Genomic DNA, 14,953 nt, shown 5'->3' with positions numbered 1-14,953 from the left:
CCCTACATGGGATAATGCCTCCTTTACTAGCCCCCACACCATGTAACACCCACCTTACTGGCCCCACATGATATAATGCCAGTTTATTGGCCCCACATGATATAATGCCACTTTATTGGCCCCACATGTTATTATATCCCCTTCACTGGCCGCCATGTGGTATCATGACCCTTTTACTGACCTCCCACCTCATATGGCATAATGCCAGCATTACTGGCCCTCCACATAGTATACTGGCCTCCATACAGTAAGTGCCCCTTTATAGGGACTGGTGTAGATTTCAGGTATGATAGAGAGTAAATCTTTTGGGCCATGGCATCCCGGTCCCTACTTGCCTTGATCTTTGCCCTGCACAAAGGTGACAAGCAGGACGGAAAATGGGCAAAGTGGTGCATTTTTTTTTAACACAAACTGCTGTGTGCAAAAAACGTGCAACTTATGCACCAGAAAACTGGTGGGCCTAGTTTAGTAAATTCCTCCCAATTCCATCCTGCAAAGTATAGTGCGGTACGGCGGGCGACTGACAGATACCATTACCTATAAGCACTTACAGTATATTTATCGCCTTCATCGATCTTCTCCAGTATCTTCCACCACAAACCACACAGCTATTCCAGGATGATGAGACTGCGGCCGAGACACTTGACCCAACACTGACATATTGCTTAATTACCATTCAATATGTGATAGACATTAGAGGGTTAATCTCACCCAGTACTTGGAATAAGCCCTTGTTCAAACTAATATCAGTTTCTACTTGGTTTTGCCATCGCCTGACTCATTCCATTTTCTAGAAATTGTTATAGGACATGTCACGTTCATCAGTCACACGGCCTGTTTGCAGCTCAATCCCAAGTGAATGGAACTGAGATGCAATACCATGCACAGCCACTATACAGTGTACGGCGCTGTGCTCACCCAAACACTGCAGTCTCTTCAAAGAGCTGATCAGCAGGGGTACTGGGTGTCACCCCCTACCAATCTGATATTGATAACCTATCCTATTAAAATCCAGAGTAACCCCTTTAAGGATCTTTATGACCGCAATAAAAAAAAAAAGAGATGTCCCAAAATTTTCTTCACATGATTATGGTCCCTCACCAGGACTGTAGTCGTAGTCGGGGTCAGTTTTGGATGGAATCGGAGACAGAAAAAGTTACAATGAGAGGAGGCCGGGGAAGGTGAAAAATCATACTTACCTGTCCCCGGAACTTCAGTGTCCGCACGCCGTGAAGTCGCTGGTGGGAGTCGTGTGCCGAATGTGACCAAGGAGTGACCTCAGCATCCATAGGAGAACTGGTGACGTCACTCACATGAGCGGACAGCAGTAGCAGACACTGGACACTGGGGACAGGCGCGATTGTTTGTTTCTTGCACCTTCCCCGGCCTCCAATTCCTGGACAGCCCCATTAACACCGTGTTTGCAGTGAACGTCTCATCCCTATGTTACACCGTGTTTGCACAGGCTCCGATTCCCTGGACACGATGACTATTTTCTTCTTCCTACTTACTGACGTTCTCCTCTCTGGAGCTGAATTATTTTTGTTTTCACAGGCAGAACGATGACTGACAGTAATATCATCCCCAATGTTTGGCCGTCTCCATAGTACATAAGAAGCCCTCGCACAGGACAGAACGCTTTTGTTTCTAAACACGTTTCCCTTTGTGGTGGCCAAACAATAGTCTCCTTGTAGACGTCGGCCCTAAGTCCCATCATATAGTCCACTTGTTTCATAAGCGATAATCGGAACTGCTCTCTAGCGGAAGAAACTGATAAGATCTCATTATATGAGGAAAACAGGCACAAATATCAAAGGGACTCGAATATCTTACAATATTGGCCAAGCGATGGGGTAGAAGCTGTGGCAAATTTAGGTATCATAGGCTACGCGCACGTCCACTTAACTTACCACGTATTGTATCCCCCCCCCTCCCCCTGTGTGGTCTCTCAGTATAATGTCCCTCTTAATATGGCCCCCATGGTATAATGTGCTATCAAATATGGCCTCTACAATAATGTCTCCCTTGATATTGCGCCCACTGTATGTCATCCCCCTTAATATGGCCCCCTCATCATAATGTTCCCCTACTATATAAAGCCCCCTTTAATATGACCCCTCACTATAATGATCCCCTTGATATGGCCCCCTCTGTTTGAAGTTCCCCACATTATAATGCTCCCCCCCCTGGTGCCTCCACTGTTTGAAGTTCCCCTTAATATGTTCCCCACATTATAATGTTCCCCTCCTGTTGCCTCCACTGTTAGAAGTCCCCCTTGATATGACTACCACACTAGAATGTTCCCCTCTTGGTGCCCCCACTGTATAAAGTCCCCCTTAATGTGCCCCCACATTATAATGTACCCCTCCGTCTCCAAAAAGTAAAGCTTATACTCACCTCTCCCTGTTCCCATGCAGTCCTCTCCTGCAGGTACCTTGAGATGTAGCGACACCACTACGGTGTCGAGAGCAAAGGCAGGGACTGAATGGAGAACAAGGGAGCGGTCCTCTCTTTTGGACACTGATGTGCTGAAGCCGGGACAAACCTCCCATGGTCCAGGACAATGGAACAACAACCGAAACCCGGGATGATTGGGAAGTGCAATAATTATTCGTCAGAAACCGGAATTTATCTATAGGTTAAGAAATCTCCTAGGACAAGGGACCCGGTGTATCCGCCTTTCTAGTATTGATGTCCTACCCTTAGGATAGGATCAGGATTGCATCAGACAGGACCCCTGCAGATCAGCTGTATCGGGACAGCATGGCTACCAGCAATGTTTGGGTTTAGGTACTGTAGTACGGTCCCATAGGTATTAATGCTGCTTAGATGTTTACTGATGGGGTTGTAGCCCAGTCAATAACCCAAAAATAGGGGAGTCTCTCACCGAGAGTACCGGAGGCTGCAGGGGTGTAACATGAATGCGTATGGGACCGTACTACAGTACCTAAACCCAAACATTGCTGGTAGCCATGCTGTCCTGATACAGCTGATCTGCAGGGGTCCTGTCTGATGCAATCCTGATATCCTATCTAGAAAGGCGGACATCATTAATATGGGGACACTCTGGGTGACAGGAGGCACCTGTTTACACTTATTAAGAAACCTGCCATTTGTTCCTATGATGGGTCAAGTGCGGCCATATTGGTTGTTACAAACACATTGCTTACAACTATTTTACGTTTGCAGGAGTCTGAAACCGCTCTTGCACCTCTAACTCGATAATGGGGCACAAATGAAAGATGGGGGGAGGCCGAGCGGCCTGTGCGTACAGATCTGTGACCTATAAACAGATGTTTGTGTAGCCTATCCCTAAGGAACAGGGTTCGCAGTTGGGTGTGAAATTCCAGTGCGAAAATATCTCCCGAAGATTAAGTTCATGTCAGACTGTTAAAGAGCTGAGCACTCGTGTTTCTCCTCTACAGTTGCTCAAGAATACTCCAAGGCTCTTGAACCATGTACTTGTCTGATGGAAACGTCTCCAGGCAGCGCCTGCCATTAGTTAGAAGGGCCGGTCACAGACAGCAATTCTCTATAGTTCGAGACAATTCCTCATAAAGACATGGATTTAGGTGACGCGTAGACAATAATCTCCCAATCCAGCCTTTAAGGAAGCCCAACTGGTCACATATTGAGGATATTGGTGCCATTAAAAGGGACCTTTCATCACTTCCACATCTTTACACCATTCAATAGACCCTTCTTCACTGATTCTGGCACAGTTGAGATTTTTTCTCTAGCCCCCACCGTTCCTGCACAATCAGTGCGGTTAGTTTGAGCACAGTTTTGCTCTCTGTTGTCAGGTGGGCGGTCCCTGACTTTTTGCAATAGTCTAGGACCGCCCACCCGAGAGTAGAGAGCTGAAACTAGCAGAAATGATTGCTTGGGAACGGTGAGGGCTACAGAAAAAATTCCAACTGCATTGGAATCAGTGAAGAGAATCCTAATGAAGGAAACAGAGTTAGAGGAGGTTGTGAATGATCCCATTTAAGTTTGGTTATAGACAGGAACAATGGCACTAGGTATAACAGTGGAGGACTCATTAAAGAAGTCTCATTACGGACACTTATCCCTTATCCATAGGATAGGGGATAAGAGTCCGATTGCTGGGTGTCCAAGGCTCCGGACGAGCAAAAGTCCCTCTAAGGCCTACAGGTGAATAGAGGACCAGCGTGCTTACATGACCGGCGCGCCATTCATTTCCATGACGCTGTGGGTGCTGCTAGAGATTACAGTCCCACTTTTGGAGGATGCAGGGACTGAAAGATCCCAGCCAAGTGGGAAACCCAGGGCTGTGGCAAATAACATGGCACTTGTGACTATCACCATGAACAAAGATGCAGCACCAGGAATGTCCAGGGATGGGGCAGCTGTTATAACCTCCATTGCCCGATCACCGATAGACCTCAGACTAGACTGCTGATATATCCTGGTGCCCAGCAGTGTGTACTGTCCTTGCACGTGGACGGCCCCATGGGGCACCCTGACCCAAGAACACTATTAGTACAAATATCAGGGGACTGATGCAATCTGGGCTGTGATGTGATCCAGCAGGCAGGACCTGGTCTGTGTATTAAAGGGGAGACCCACAAGTATAATCCATCTACACACAGGGCTAGTGGTAAGTGTCTGCTGGGGTCTAACCGAGGACTACGAGATCAGCCTTGGAATCCTAGCCCGTACCATAAACATGATTATAAAACATACATGTAGTCAGGAGGGAGGGGGGCTAGAAAACAAACATGACCTGACACTCGCCTACATCTTCCCCTCTGTTCCTGCACCGGACGCTGGTTATATACAGGGTGGCTGCAGCAGAGATACAGTCCTATGAAAAAGTTTGGGCACCCCTATTAATCTTAATCATTTTTAGTTCTAAATATTTTGGTGTTTATAACAGCCATTTCAGTTTGATATATCTAATAACTGATGGACACAGTAATATTTCAGGATTGAAATGAGGTTTATTGTACTAACAGAAAATGTGCAATATGCATTAAACCAAAATTTGACCGGTGCAAAAGTATGGGCACCCTTATCATTTTATTGATTTGAATTCCCCTAACTACTTTTTACTGACTTACTGAAGCACAAAATTGGTTTTGTAACCTCACTGAGCTTTGAACTTCATAGCCAGATGTATCCAATCATAAGAAAAGGTATTTAAGGTGGCCAATTGCAAGTTGTTCTCTTATTTGAATCTCCTCTGAAGAGTGGCATCATGGGCTACTCAAAACAACTCTCAAATGATCTGAAAACAAAGATTGTTCAACATAGTTGTTCAGGGGAAGGATACAAAAAGTTGTCTCAGAGATTTAACCTGTCAGTTTCCACTGTGAGGAACATAGTAAGGAAATGGAAGACCACAGGGACAGTTCTTGTTAAGCCCAGAAGTGGCAGGCCAAGAAAAATATCAGAAAGGCAGAGAAGAAGAATGGTGTATGTAATGTCTGGCTGCAGCGGCCCCGCCAATTTGACATCACTGCCGCAACCACTCTGTATACAGAGAAGGGGAGCTGTCCGTAATGGAGGGGAGGATGCAAGTACATAGAAGTGCATATTTATTTCATAGCCCTCCCCTCTTTATAATCCTGCACAACCCCTTTAAGGAGCAGCAGCTCTCCACAAGCAGGTGAAAGTGTTGCCTAATAAAATGCAGCAGTTACAAGTGTAGTGGAAGCGTTTTAAATGACATAATAGCTTATAGTGCCCCCTGCTGGTAACTGCTTGCATTTGTAGTTTGCTTACGGGATCATTTGGGGGAGGGGTTCATCTATACATACTTTCACTCAGCAAGGCCCTTCGGTTAAGGTGGACATAAGCTTTAGAATAATGTCGACCATACCTGCCAATTTCAGCCGGGCCCACCAGCCCTCTTATGGGTTTGGGGTTGTCCTGATATCTCTACGGAGAAAATGCTTCTTTCTCCCATTTCCTCTTCTCTCCTAAACTGGCGTTATTTGATAAGTGGAAAAATGCTTCATTCTCCACTTATCAAATTATAAAAGTGAATACATAAAACCTTGTAATAGATTTTCAACAAAAATACTTCTAATTGTCAAAAATGTATTACAAAGTTTCCTATCGTCGCTTGTATTATTTGATAAGAGTAAGAAGCATTTTGCTCAAAGATATTAGAAATAGTATAAGCAACTATAGGAATGTCAGAGGAAAAATGCTTCTTTCCCCACTTATCAAATAGTTCAAGCGAATAAAGGAAACAGAAATAAGTATTTTTCAAGCATTTTTTTTAAAAAATATATTACAAATTTTCCAATATTGACTTGTACTATTAAGTTGAGAAAGTAGCATTTTTTTCAACAGTGCACGTGAATATAGTGAATTTGTAATATATCAGAGAAAAATGCTTCTTTCTCCACTTATCCAGTAACACAAGCAAATATAGGAAGCTTTGTAGTATATCTTATAGTAGAGAAAGAAGCATTTTTCTTTTGATAAGTTTTTCTACATTCACTCACACAATAATGCTTCTTTCTCTATTTATCAAATAGTATAAGCTATATTACAAACTTTCCTACATTTGATTTTATGGTGGCTCAGTGGTTAGCACTGCAGCCTTGCAGCGCTGGAGTCCTGGTGTTCAAATCCCACCAAGGGCAGAAAACCATCTGCAAAGAGTTTGTATGTTCTCCCTGTATTTGCATGGATTTCCATCCCATATTCCAAAGACATACTGATAGGAAAAAATGTACATTGTGAGACCCTAGTGGGGCTCACAATCTACATTTAAAAAAAAATAAAATAAAATAAAAATAGTACAAGTGAATATAGTGAATTTATACAGAAAAATGCTTATTTCTCCACTTATCAAGTACTACAAGCAAATATAGGAAGCTTTGTAATATATCTTTTGATAAATTTTCCTACATTCACTCAGACAATAATGCTCCTTTCCCGATTTATGAAATCAAATCGTATGATATATTACAAACTTTTCTACATTTGATTTTACTATGTGATAAGTGGAGAAAGTAGTATTTTTCTTTTAAGTTTTCCTACATTCACTGAGACAATAATGCTTCTTTCTCTATTTATCAAATAGTATAAGCTATATTACAGACTTTCCTTCATTTGATTTTACTATCTGATAAGTGGAGAAAGAAGCATTTTTCTCCAATACAATCTGATACAAAGTTTACTCTATTTGCATGCACTTTGCTTGCCCATATAACTTACAGAAAGTTGAGTACACAAGAGTCTTCGCGTCGCCAGCTGGAATAATTTTATTTATCATAAAAAGGAAGCAGATGATCGTCACCGTATCATGCTATTCTGGCTTTTCGGGAAATGTTACAGACAAAACAAATACAAAACAAAAGAAACCACAAGTTTTCTCTGTCCGCAAGAAACTACCCCCACCTACCCCCAAGACTCTCCAGGCTGCAATGATACAGATACCCCAGGAGGACCCAGCGTGGAATGGTGAATCTGGGAGTATGACCAGAGGAAGGACTCTAAATCAAGGCAATAAATAGTGATAAATCCAACAGGAAGAGCACTTGCACCCCTTCCCCCTGGATGTAAAGCAGCCCGTCGGAGCTAAGACCCCACATTCATATGTCAGTGCTAGCGTTAGTATGGCGGATCTCCCTCAATACTGGATGGACATGGTGTATATAGAAGCAGGCTGACCACAGACAAGCAGTCCTGGGTTGGTGTGACTCTATACACTGGCACATCACACGCTCGAGCCCGTATACTAGAAGGTGGGCGTTGCGGCCCCTGCGACCCACGGGTGGAGGACTGACCCCCGGACAACGTTTCATCGTACAATTTGGTCCTATAGAAATCTGCACTAGAGTGAAAGAAAAACAAAAAACCTTAAGGGGTTTACAGGTAAGTGCCTTGGAAAGCGATCTCATCACGGCAACACGTGGAATTAAAGCAGCGTAGGATGTGCGAGGGACTTCATCCGATTTTGGAATGAGGCCCCTGCAAGAGGCAGACTTTAAAGCGAGGCACACATTAAACCGGCGGGGGGCCATCGGGCGACGCCCCCTACTGCAACAAATGCAAAATCATTAAGGCAACACGGCTACGAGAAAATTAAAAAAAAAAAAAAAAAACACACATCGAGATGATGAACCAGGCGATAAGGCGGAAGGAAATGGGGGGGAAAGGCGAGAAGTCCTTGGAATGAACGCCCGGCACAATATGGCTGCCAATTATAGGGCCAGGCACCTCGACTAAGCTGGCACGAGAATGTGAGCGGACTGGGAACGCTCCCTCCTTCCCGGGAGAATAGGGCAAGGCAAACGGCGCGCCCACACAAGGCAGAAACGTCAATCCCACTTGGCATTTTTTTTTTTTTTTAAAGGGGCATGAGGGAGGAGCTTGTGAGGGGGAGGGGGGGTAAACCACATGGTACAGAGTTGGAACACAATCCGGCAGCTTCTCTCAGAGAGTTGGAGGACAGAGGGGTGTTCTAGACCCCACAGGGGGGGCATCTCTGGGCAGACCTAGTTCTTCCAATCTTTGCTGATGGTCAGGTTCCACTCCCAGGAGAGGTGATTGGTTTTGTCGTCATCGGAGAAGCAACACTTCATATTGTAACAGCCTCGGGCCAACAAACCCTTCGGGGCCTCCTCTACTGGGGTGAGAAACTCGTATTCCTCCGCACGGGGGCCGTAACTTCCAACCATGTAAGTAGTCTTGTCCACTAGAAGAAAAAAAGGCTTGTGTTACTCTGAGACCTGTGTCTAACGCGTACAGCCAAATAGACCGCAACATCACATAAATGAATAGTCCGGGGAAACAGAAGAAACTTTGTAATGTATCTTATAAAAGAAATCTGTGTCCTTCTCCAGTTATCAGGACGAGTTACTCTTTACATAGAAGTCTATGGAGAGGGGAAAAAAAGGTGGGAAAAGACACAACCGTGAGATAGATCTTCAGACACTGCTGCATCTTTAACATAAGACGAATACATAAGATAGAATGAGATTAGAAATCAATGACAGCCTCCTCTTCCCTTCTCCATAGGCTTCTATGTAAAAGATAAGTGGAGAAGGAAACAGATTTCTAGAATAAGATATTACACAAAGTTTCTTATATTCATCTTGACTATCCATTTACGACCACTGTATATGACCACTATATGAGACGGACACTTACACCTGACACCTTTCCTGTACGTCTGCTGCTGATACTTCAGTCCGGACACAATCTCCTTGTTGACCTGTTGAGACAGAGAACATGAGGTGACGCTGACTGTATTTGGTGGCCAAGACCCTCATACACACAACGCAGTATCCTCACCACAAAGCTGATCTTGATCCTGTACTCGAGACCTTCTTTCAGGGTGAAGGATTCTTTCTTAAACTTCTCGAGGTCCCCTGAAGTGCACAGAGAGGTCAGTCACACACCAGAGTTTGATAAAGCCGGGGTTAATATTGTCGTCATTTACCCGGAGACTTACCTGTTAGATCCAGCTCGAGGGGGCCGGGGGCGTCTTCACACACCATGGTCAGTTTGGTCACGACAACATTGGGAGCGTTAGGATCTGATAGAAAACAGGTCACGAAGTTGAGAAATTTCTTCTCCACGCTGAAAGTTTGCAAACTACCGGTGATGTCATAGTCATGTGACTAATCACGTGCAGGGACGTAGCTTGTACAATGGGCGGGAGAAGCTGTGCAGGGTGCGTGGAGGTAGCAGGGCTGAATATGTGGGGGTAAAGTGGATGTACAAAAGCAGAGTGTGTGGGGGGGGAAGTTTAATATCACAAAGTTCAGTGTGGGGAGGGGAAATTAGATGTATAAAGGCTGTGTGTGTAGGGGGGGGGGGAAGGATGTAGCAGGGCTGAGTGTGTAGGGGAAAAGGAAGGATGTAGCAGGGCTGAGTGTGTAGGGGAAAAGGAAGGATGTAGCAGGGCTGAGTGTGTAGGGGAAAAGGAAGGATGTAGCAGGGCTGAGTGTGTAGGGGAATAGGAAGGATGTAGCAGGGCTGAGTGTGTAGGGGAAAAGGAAGGATATAGCAGGGCTGAGTGTGTGGGGGGGGAGAAGGATGTAGCAGAGCTGAGTGTGTAGGGGAAAAGGAAGGATGTAGCAGGGCTGAGTGTGTAGGGGAAAGGAAGGATGTAGCAGGGCTGAGTGTGTAGGGGAAAAGGAAGGATGTAGCAGGGCTGAGTGTGTAGGGGAATAGGAAGGATGTAGCAGGGCTGAGTGTGTAGGGGAATAGGAAGGATGTAGCAGGGCTGAGTGTGTAGGGGAAAGGAAGGATGTAGCAGGGCTGAGTGTGTAGGGGAAAAGGAAGGATGTAGCAGGGCTGAGTGTGTAGGGGAAAAGGAAGGATGTAGCAGGGCTGAGTGTGTAGGGGAAAGGAAGGATGTAGCAGGGCTGAGTGTGTAGGGGAAAAGGAAGGATGTAGCAGGGCTGAGTGTGTAGGGGAAAAGGAAGGATGTAGCAGGGCTGAGTGTGTAGGGGAAAAGGAAGGATGTAGCAGGGCTGAGTGTGTAGGGGAAAAGGAAGGATGTAGCAGGGCTGAGTGTGTAGGGGAATAGGAAGGATGTAGCAGGGCTGAGTGTGTAGGGGAATAGGAAGGATGTAGCAGGGCTGAGTGTGTAGGGGAAAAGGAAGGATGTAGCAGGGCTGAGTGTGTAGGGGAAAAGGAAGGATGTAGCAGGGCTGAGTGTGTAGGGGAATAGGAAGGATGTAGCAGGGCTGAGTGTGTAGGGGAATAGGAAGGATGTAGCAGGGCTGAGTGTGTAGGGGAAAAGGAAGGATGTAGCAGGGCTGAGTGTGTAGGGGAAAAGGAAGGATGTAGCAGGGCTGAGTGTATAGGGGAAAAGGAAGGATGTAGCAGGGCTGAGTGTGTAGGGGAATAGGAAGGATGTAGCAGGGCTGAGTGTGTAGGGGAAAAGGAAGGATGTAGCAGGGCTGAGTGTGTAGGGGAAAAGGAAGGATGTAGCAGAGCTGTGTGTGGAGGAAGCAGGCTGTATGTAGGGAAGAATCATGAACGTAGCTGAGTTGTAAGTGTGGCAGGAGCAGAGCGAAGTCTGCAGGATGGAAATATGGAGGCATCAGTGTTTGTGTGGAGAGAAGTATCACAGATGTCAGCATGGAGAACGTGATGTAGCAGAGCTGTGTGTGGGGAAGAAAATGGATGTAGTAGAGCTGAGCGTGTGAAAAGGAAGAATGAGCCCGAAAGGGGGTCTCCTTTTAAGCTGGTTTGGCAACCCCTGGCTAATTCCAACCCCAGCTCCATGACTTACCCACAGTGCTGGGGACGGGGCCCAGCAGAGCCTCCTTGTACTTGCGCAGACTCTCATCGTCCTTGTCCAGAGCTTGGATCTCCTCGATGGTCTTCTGTGCCGGGGGCTTGTAGTTCACCGAGTGTTCGTCCTCCTCGTTCTCTGCCGCAATCTGTGCCAGCTGCTCTGAAGTGGGTTCGTGCTCAGCCATGTTTTAGAGAGGGCACCCTATGGTTAAAGTGGGAGGACGGAACAAAAACATGAGCGCCAGAGACAAAACACAGCGCTAGTGACAAGGTAATATATACTAAGGCTACAATGGCTGTATACAGGGAACGTTCTAGCGCCTTCTATGTATTTTAGGATTCAAGAGGTCACCATTTTAACCCTGTCAGTGCTGAAGTGGATAGAACGGTATCCGATGTAGGCAATGCTCTGAGGGTTAAAGGGGTTTATTAGCGGAGGGTCCGGCAGAACATGGTATGGAATGGGGTGGTCTTCCGCCTGCGGAGCTCCGGCAGCTTTGCCTCAGACACAATGGGGTTAATCGGCAGGGACTGTCGCAACAAGGTTTCCATTTGGTTTATGCAAAGTGGACTCCCTGTACCTGTGAACCGGGCCTCAAACTCCGCGCCAAATTCCTCTGTGTTTACAACATTCGGGGGCCCTGACAGTAGTTGGTGAGCAGTCGGGACCGCTACATGGCAGCAGACAATGGCTCCGGGAGGGAATGTGACGGCTGCCATGTACAGGATATCCTCCGAAAAAGAACAACGTCCACTGGCAGCACCGCCCGCCTACCGACAGCCAGTGACTGTATACATCTAGAATAGCTCAACCCTGTAACGAGTATATATTATACATGGACTTGGAATACATCGGTGATAAATGGCTGCTGATAGACAGAATTCTCACCCTGCCCTTATCCGACTACCTCCAGGTCACAAGATCTGAACTAGCCCCGACCCCTGGATCGCACCGCCTCCTCTGTGGGGTTGGTTTTGCTATAGTCTGCCAGCCCTGATTCTCTGGGAAAACGGGAGAAGAGGCCGGACATGGGGTCAGAACAAGCCCGAAACCTCGAGATACAGCAGTATAGCAGTTTCTGACGACTTGGGGGCCCCCGATGACAATTCTGACGGGTGGAATCCATCCAGTCTGATTCCTGCCACCTACACGCTCACAATTGTACGCCATCACATCTGCCCCTCCAGCGACGTATATTAAGGGGTTAATACGGAAGCCACTTGTGACACTTCTTGCCAGGAGACGCGGCTACAAGCCAAGAATTAGGCACACGGCGGCCATTCAGATAACAGGCCCGGGCCCGCACAGTAACCCTTTCCCGCCCACAAATCTAGGATGCCCATAGACCTCTAATAGAGAACACAGAAGGGGGTATCACGAGGCGGCCAAACTGCAAACGCCTGCGCCCACCGCGGAGCGCCACTTCAGGATACTCGCAGGATCAGCAAAAAAACCCATTGACTTCCACTTCTGTATTTACAGATCTGCAGACTTCAGAGCTGAAATCTCCCAGTAATTGTCACCCAGTCATTTCCATTCTGTGCAGTTTGTGGGTAATGTCACACAGCAGAAGGTCTGCAGGGAACGGCCACAAGAATCCCACACGGGGCAGATGAGAAATATAAGGCCTGGTTCACACAACCCAAAACCTGCTGCAGAAATCCTCCTCAATGGAGTCTGTGCAAGGATCGGGCCGGACACTGGGTGAAACTAGCCTGAGCGCCCGGCCTGATCTTTGGGCAGATAGGTTATAGTCACCAGAACCAGCATATCACCCCAGTCCTGCAGATAGATAGGTTAGTGTCACCAGACCCAGCATATCACCCCAGCCCTGCAGATAGATAGGTTACTGTCACCAGACCCAGCATATCACCCCAGCCCTGCAGATAGATAGGTTACTGTCACCAGATCCAGCATATCCCCCCAGTCCTGCAGATAGATAGGTTACTGTCACCAGAACCAGCATATCACCCCAGCACTGCAGATAGATAGGTTAGTGTCACCAGACCCAGCATATCACCCCAGCCCTGCAGATAGATAGGTTACTGTCACCAGAACCAGCATATCACCCCAGTCCTGCAGATAGATAGGTTAGGACCCCACTATCCTCAGTTCTCTGTTGTTCGATCATTCAGACTCCTGTCCTGCCAACGCCATACTTGACCGTTGAGACCTATCTATGTCCTCAGTGGTCACTACAGAGGGGTTGATGACATCCCTCCTGTCACCTGTTCCTTACCAGCAGAACTTTAGTACAGAAGTGTCAGTATGATCCTGTACAGACACCGGCAGTGGACAATGGAGCACCAGGGATAGGTGACTTTGCTTTACTTTTTATTATACACCAACCCCGGCCGCCCCATGGGATGCTTTAGGCTCTGGATAACCCCTTTAAGCTGTCCATAGACTTTATATAGCCCCATACACTTGCCAGGGGCCCAGCAGGGAAAGTTGCAGACAGACATCTCCGGCATCATCTTATCTCCCCTACAGACAAAGGACAGGGCGCTGAAGTCAATCATGGCGGCTCCTTCTCAGACATGGGCCATCTGTGGAGAGTCGGGGGCTTTGTACATGGTGGGTGGTCTGGACACAATCAGCAGGTGCAGCTGAGCACAGGCTACTGTTAGGGGCGTGTCTGTGCACCTGCTTGATGACGGTTTCCACTGCCATCCTGCAGAATTATGACTACAGCTCTGGAGTATAAGCCAGGGTGTATCTCAGGAGCACAGCAGCAGTGTAGACACCTCCATGACAGGCGGCTGCACCAGGACTCCCCATCCGTTACTGGGTCACATAGACTCCCCCCTCTGCAGTCCGGTACCACTTCGTAGCCGGGCCGGTGTGCAGACGCCACTTACCGCTGCCGGTTCGGTTCCCCGCTCTTACAGCTCCCACCCTCAGGAATGGCGAATGATGGCCGGACACGCCCCGCCGTGCTCTCTCCTCTTCCTTTCCGGGATGTGCGCAATTTCCGCCGGCGGCCGCCATGTTGGTACACCCGCGCGGTGAATGTCACTAAACGTGCCGTGACCGTAAAGTGAGACGAATCCTGTAAAACGGCGGAAAAAACTGACGGGCGCTGGCGTATAGTTTACCAATAGGGCGCCTTCTTGTATAAAATCTAGTGCGGCCCAGCGGTTGTCCATCGCAACCAATCATAAGCGGCCTTTCATATTAGTAGTGACGGTTAGAATATGTAAGCAGGGATTTGATTGGTTGCTGCGGGCAGGGACCTCACTGGCAACCTATCACTGCGCAGCTTTCATGTTTTAGGAGCAGGATTTAAAATGAAAGCTGTGCTGTGATTGGTTGGTAATGGGAAACGTGCGCAAGTAAAGGGTGGGTTCTCATTATCGTTATTAAATGTCTGTTGCTCTTATCCATGACAGCAACGGACACTCAAGAGGTTGTCCGGGTAAGGTAAAATATACTCACCTGTCCCTGGCGCTCCGTGTCCCCCGCCACTGTCCGATCCAGGTGCTTGTTCTGGTGGAAATCAGTGGGACACGGATACAGCGAAGACTTCCACCAGGTCAAGCCCATGGAGCGGACGAGGCGAGGGACACTGTTGTTTTATGTTTCACCTCCCCGGGCCTCCTGCATTAGTTCTATAATTTTTGGACAAACCCTTTAAATGCCAGAGAAGAAGCGTTTATTGGGCGTCCGTCTGCTTTCATGCAATGTAAAAAACCTGACGGACGCTTTCCTCTG

General features: G+C 47.3%; 1 protein-coding gene across 1 annotated transcript; it reads right to left on the bottom strand.

Moving 5' to 3' along the window:
* Nucleotides 1–7,226: 7,226 nt before the first annotated feature.
* Nucleotides 7,227–14,192, bottom strand: ARHGDIA (Rho GDP dissociation inhibitor alpha). Its single transcript, XM_075279358.1, has 6 exons — nt 14,101–14,192; nt 11,234–11,440; nt 9,440–9,523; nt 9,280–9,356; nt 9,136–9,199; nt 7,227–8,680 (listed from the first exon to the last, which is right to left on the bottom strand). Exons 2-6 carry the CDS (start codon nt 11,421–11,423, stop codon nt 8,481–8,483), a joined length of 615 nt encoding a protein of 204 aa, XP_075135459.1. The 5' UTR covers nt 11,424–11,440; nt 14,101–14,192; the 3' UTR covers nt 7,227–8,480.
* Nucleotides 14,193–14,953: the final 761 nt, after the last annotated feature.

This window comes from Leptodactylus fuscus, chromosome 6, assembly GCF_031893055.1.
Source record: "Leptodactylus fuscus isolate aLepFus1 chromosome 6, aLepFus1.hap2, whole genome shotgun sequence".
In the NCBI taxonomy this organism is placed as follows: domain Eukaryota; kingdom Metazoa; phylum Chordata; class Amphibia; order Anura; family Leptodactylidae; genus Leptodactylus; species Leptodactylus fuscus.
The sequence above is the reverse complement of the archived record's forward strand: the minus strand, read 5'-3'. Positions and strand labels throughout refer to the sequence as shown.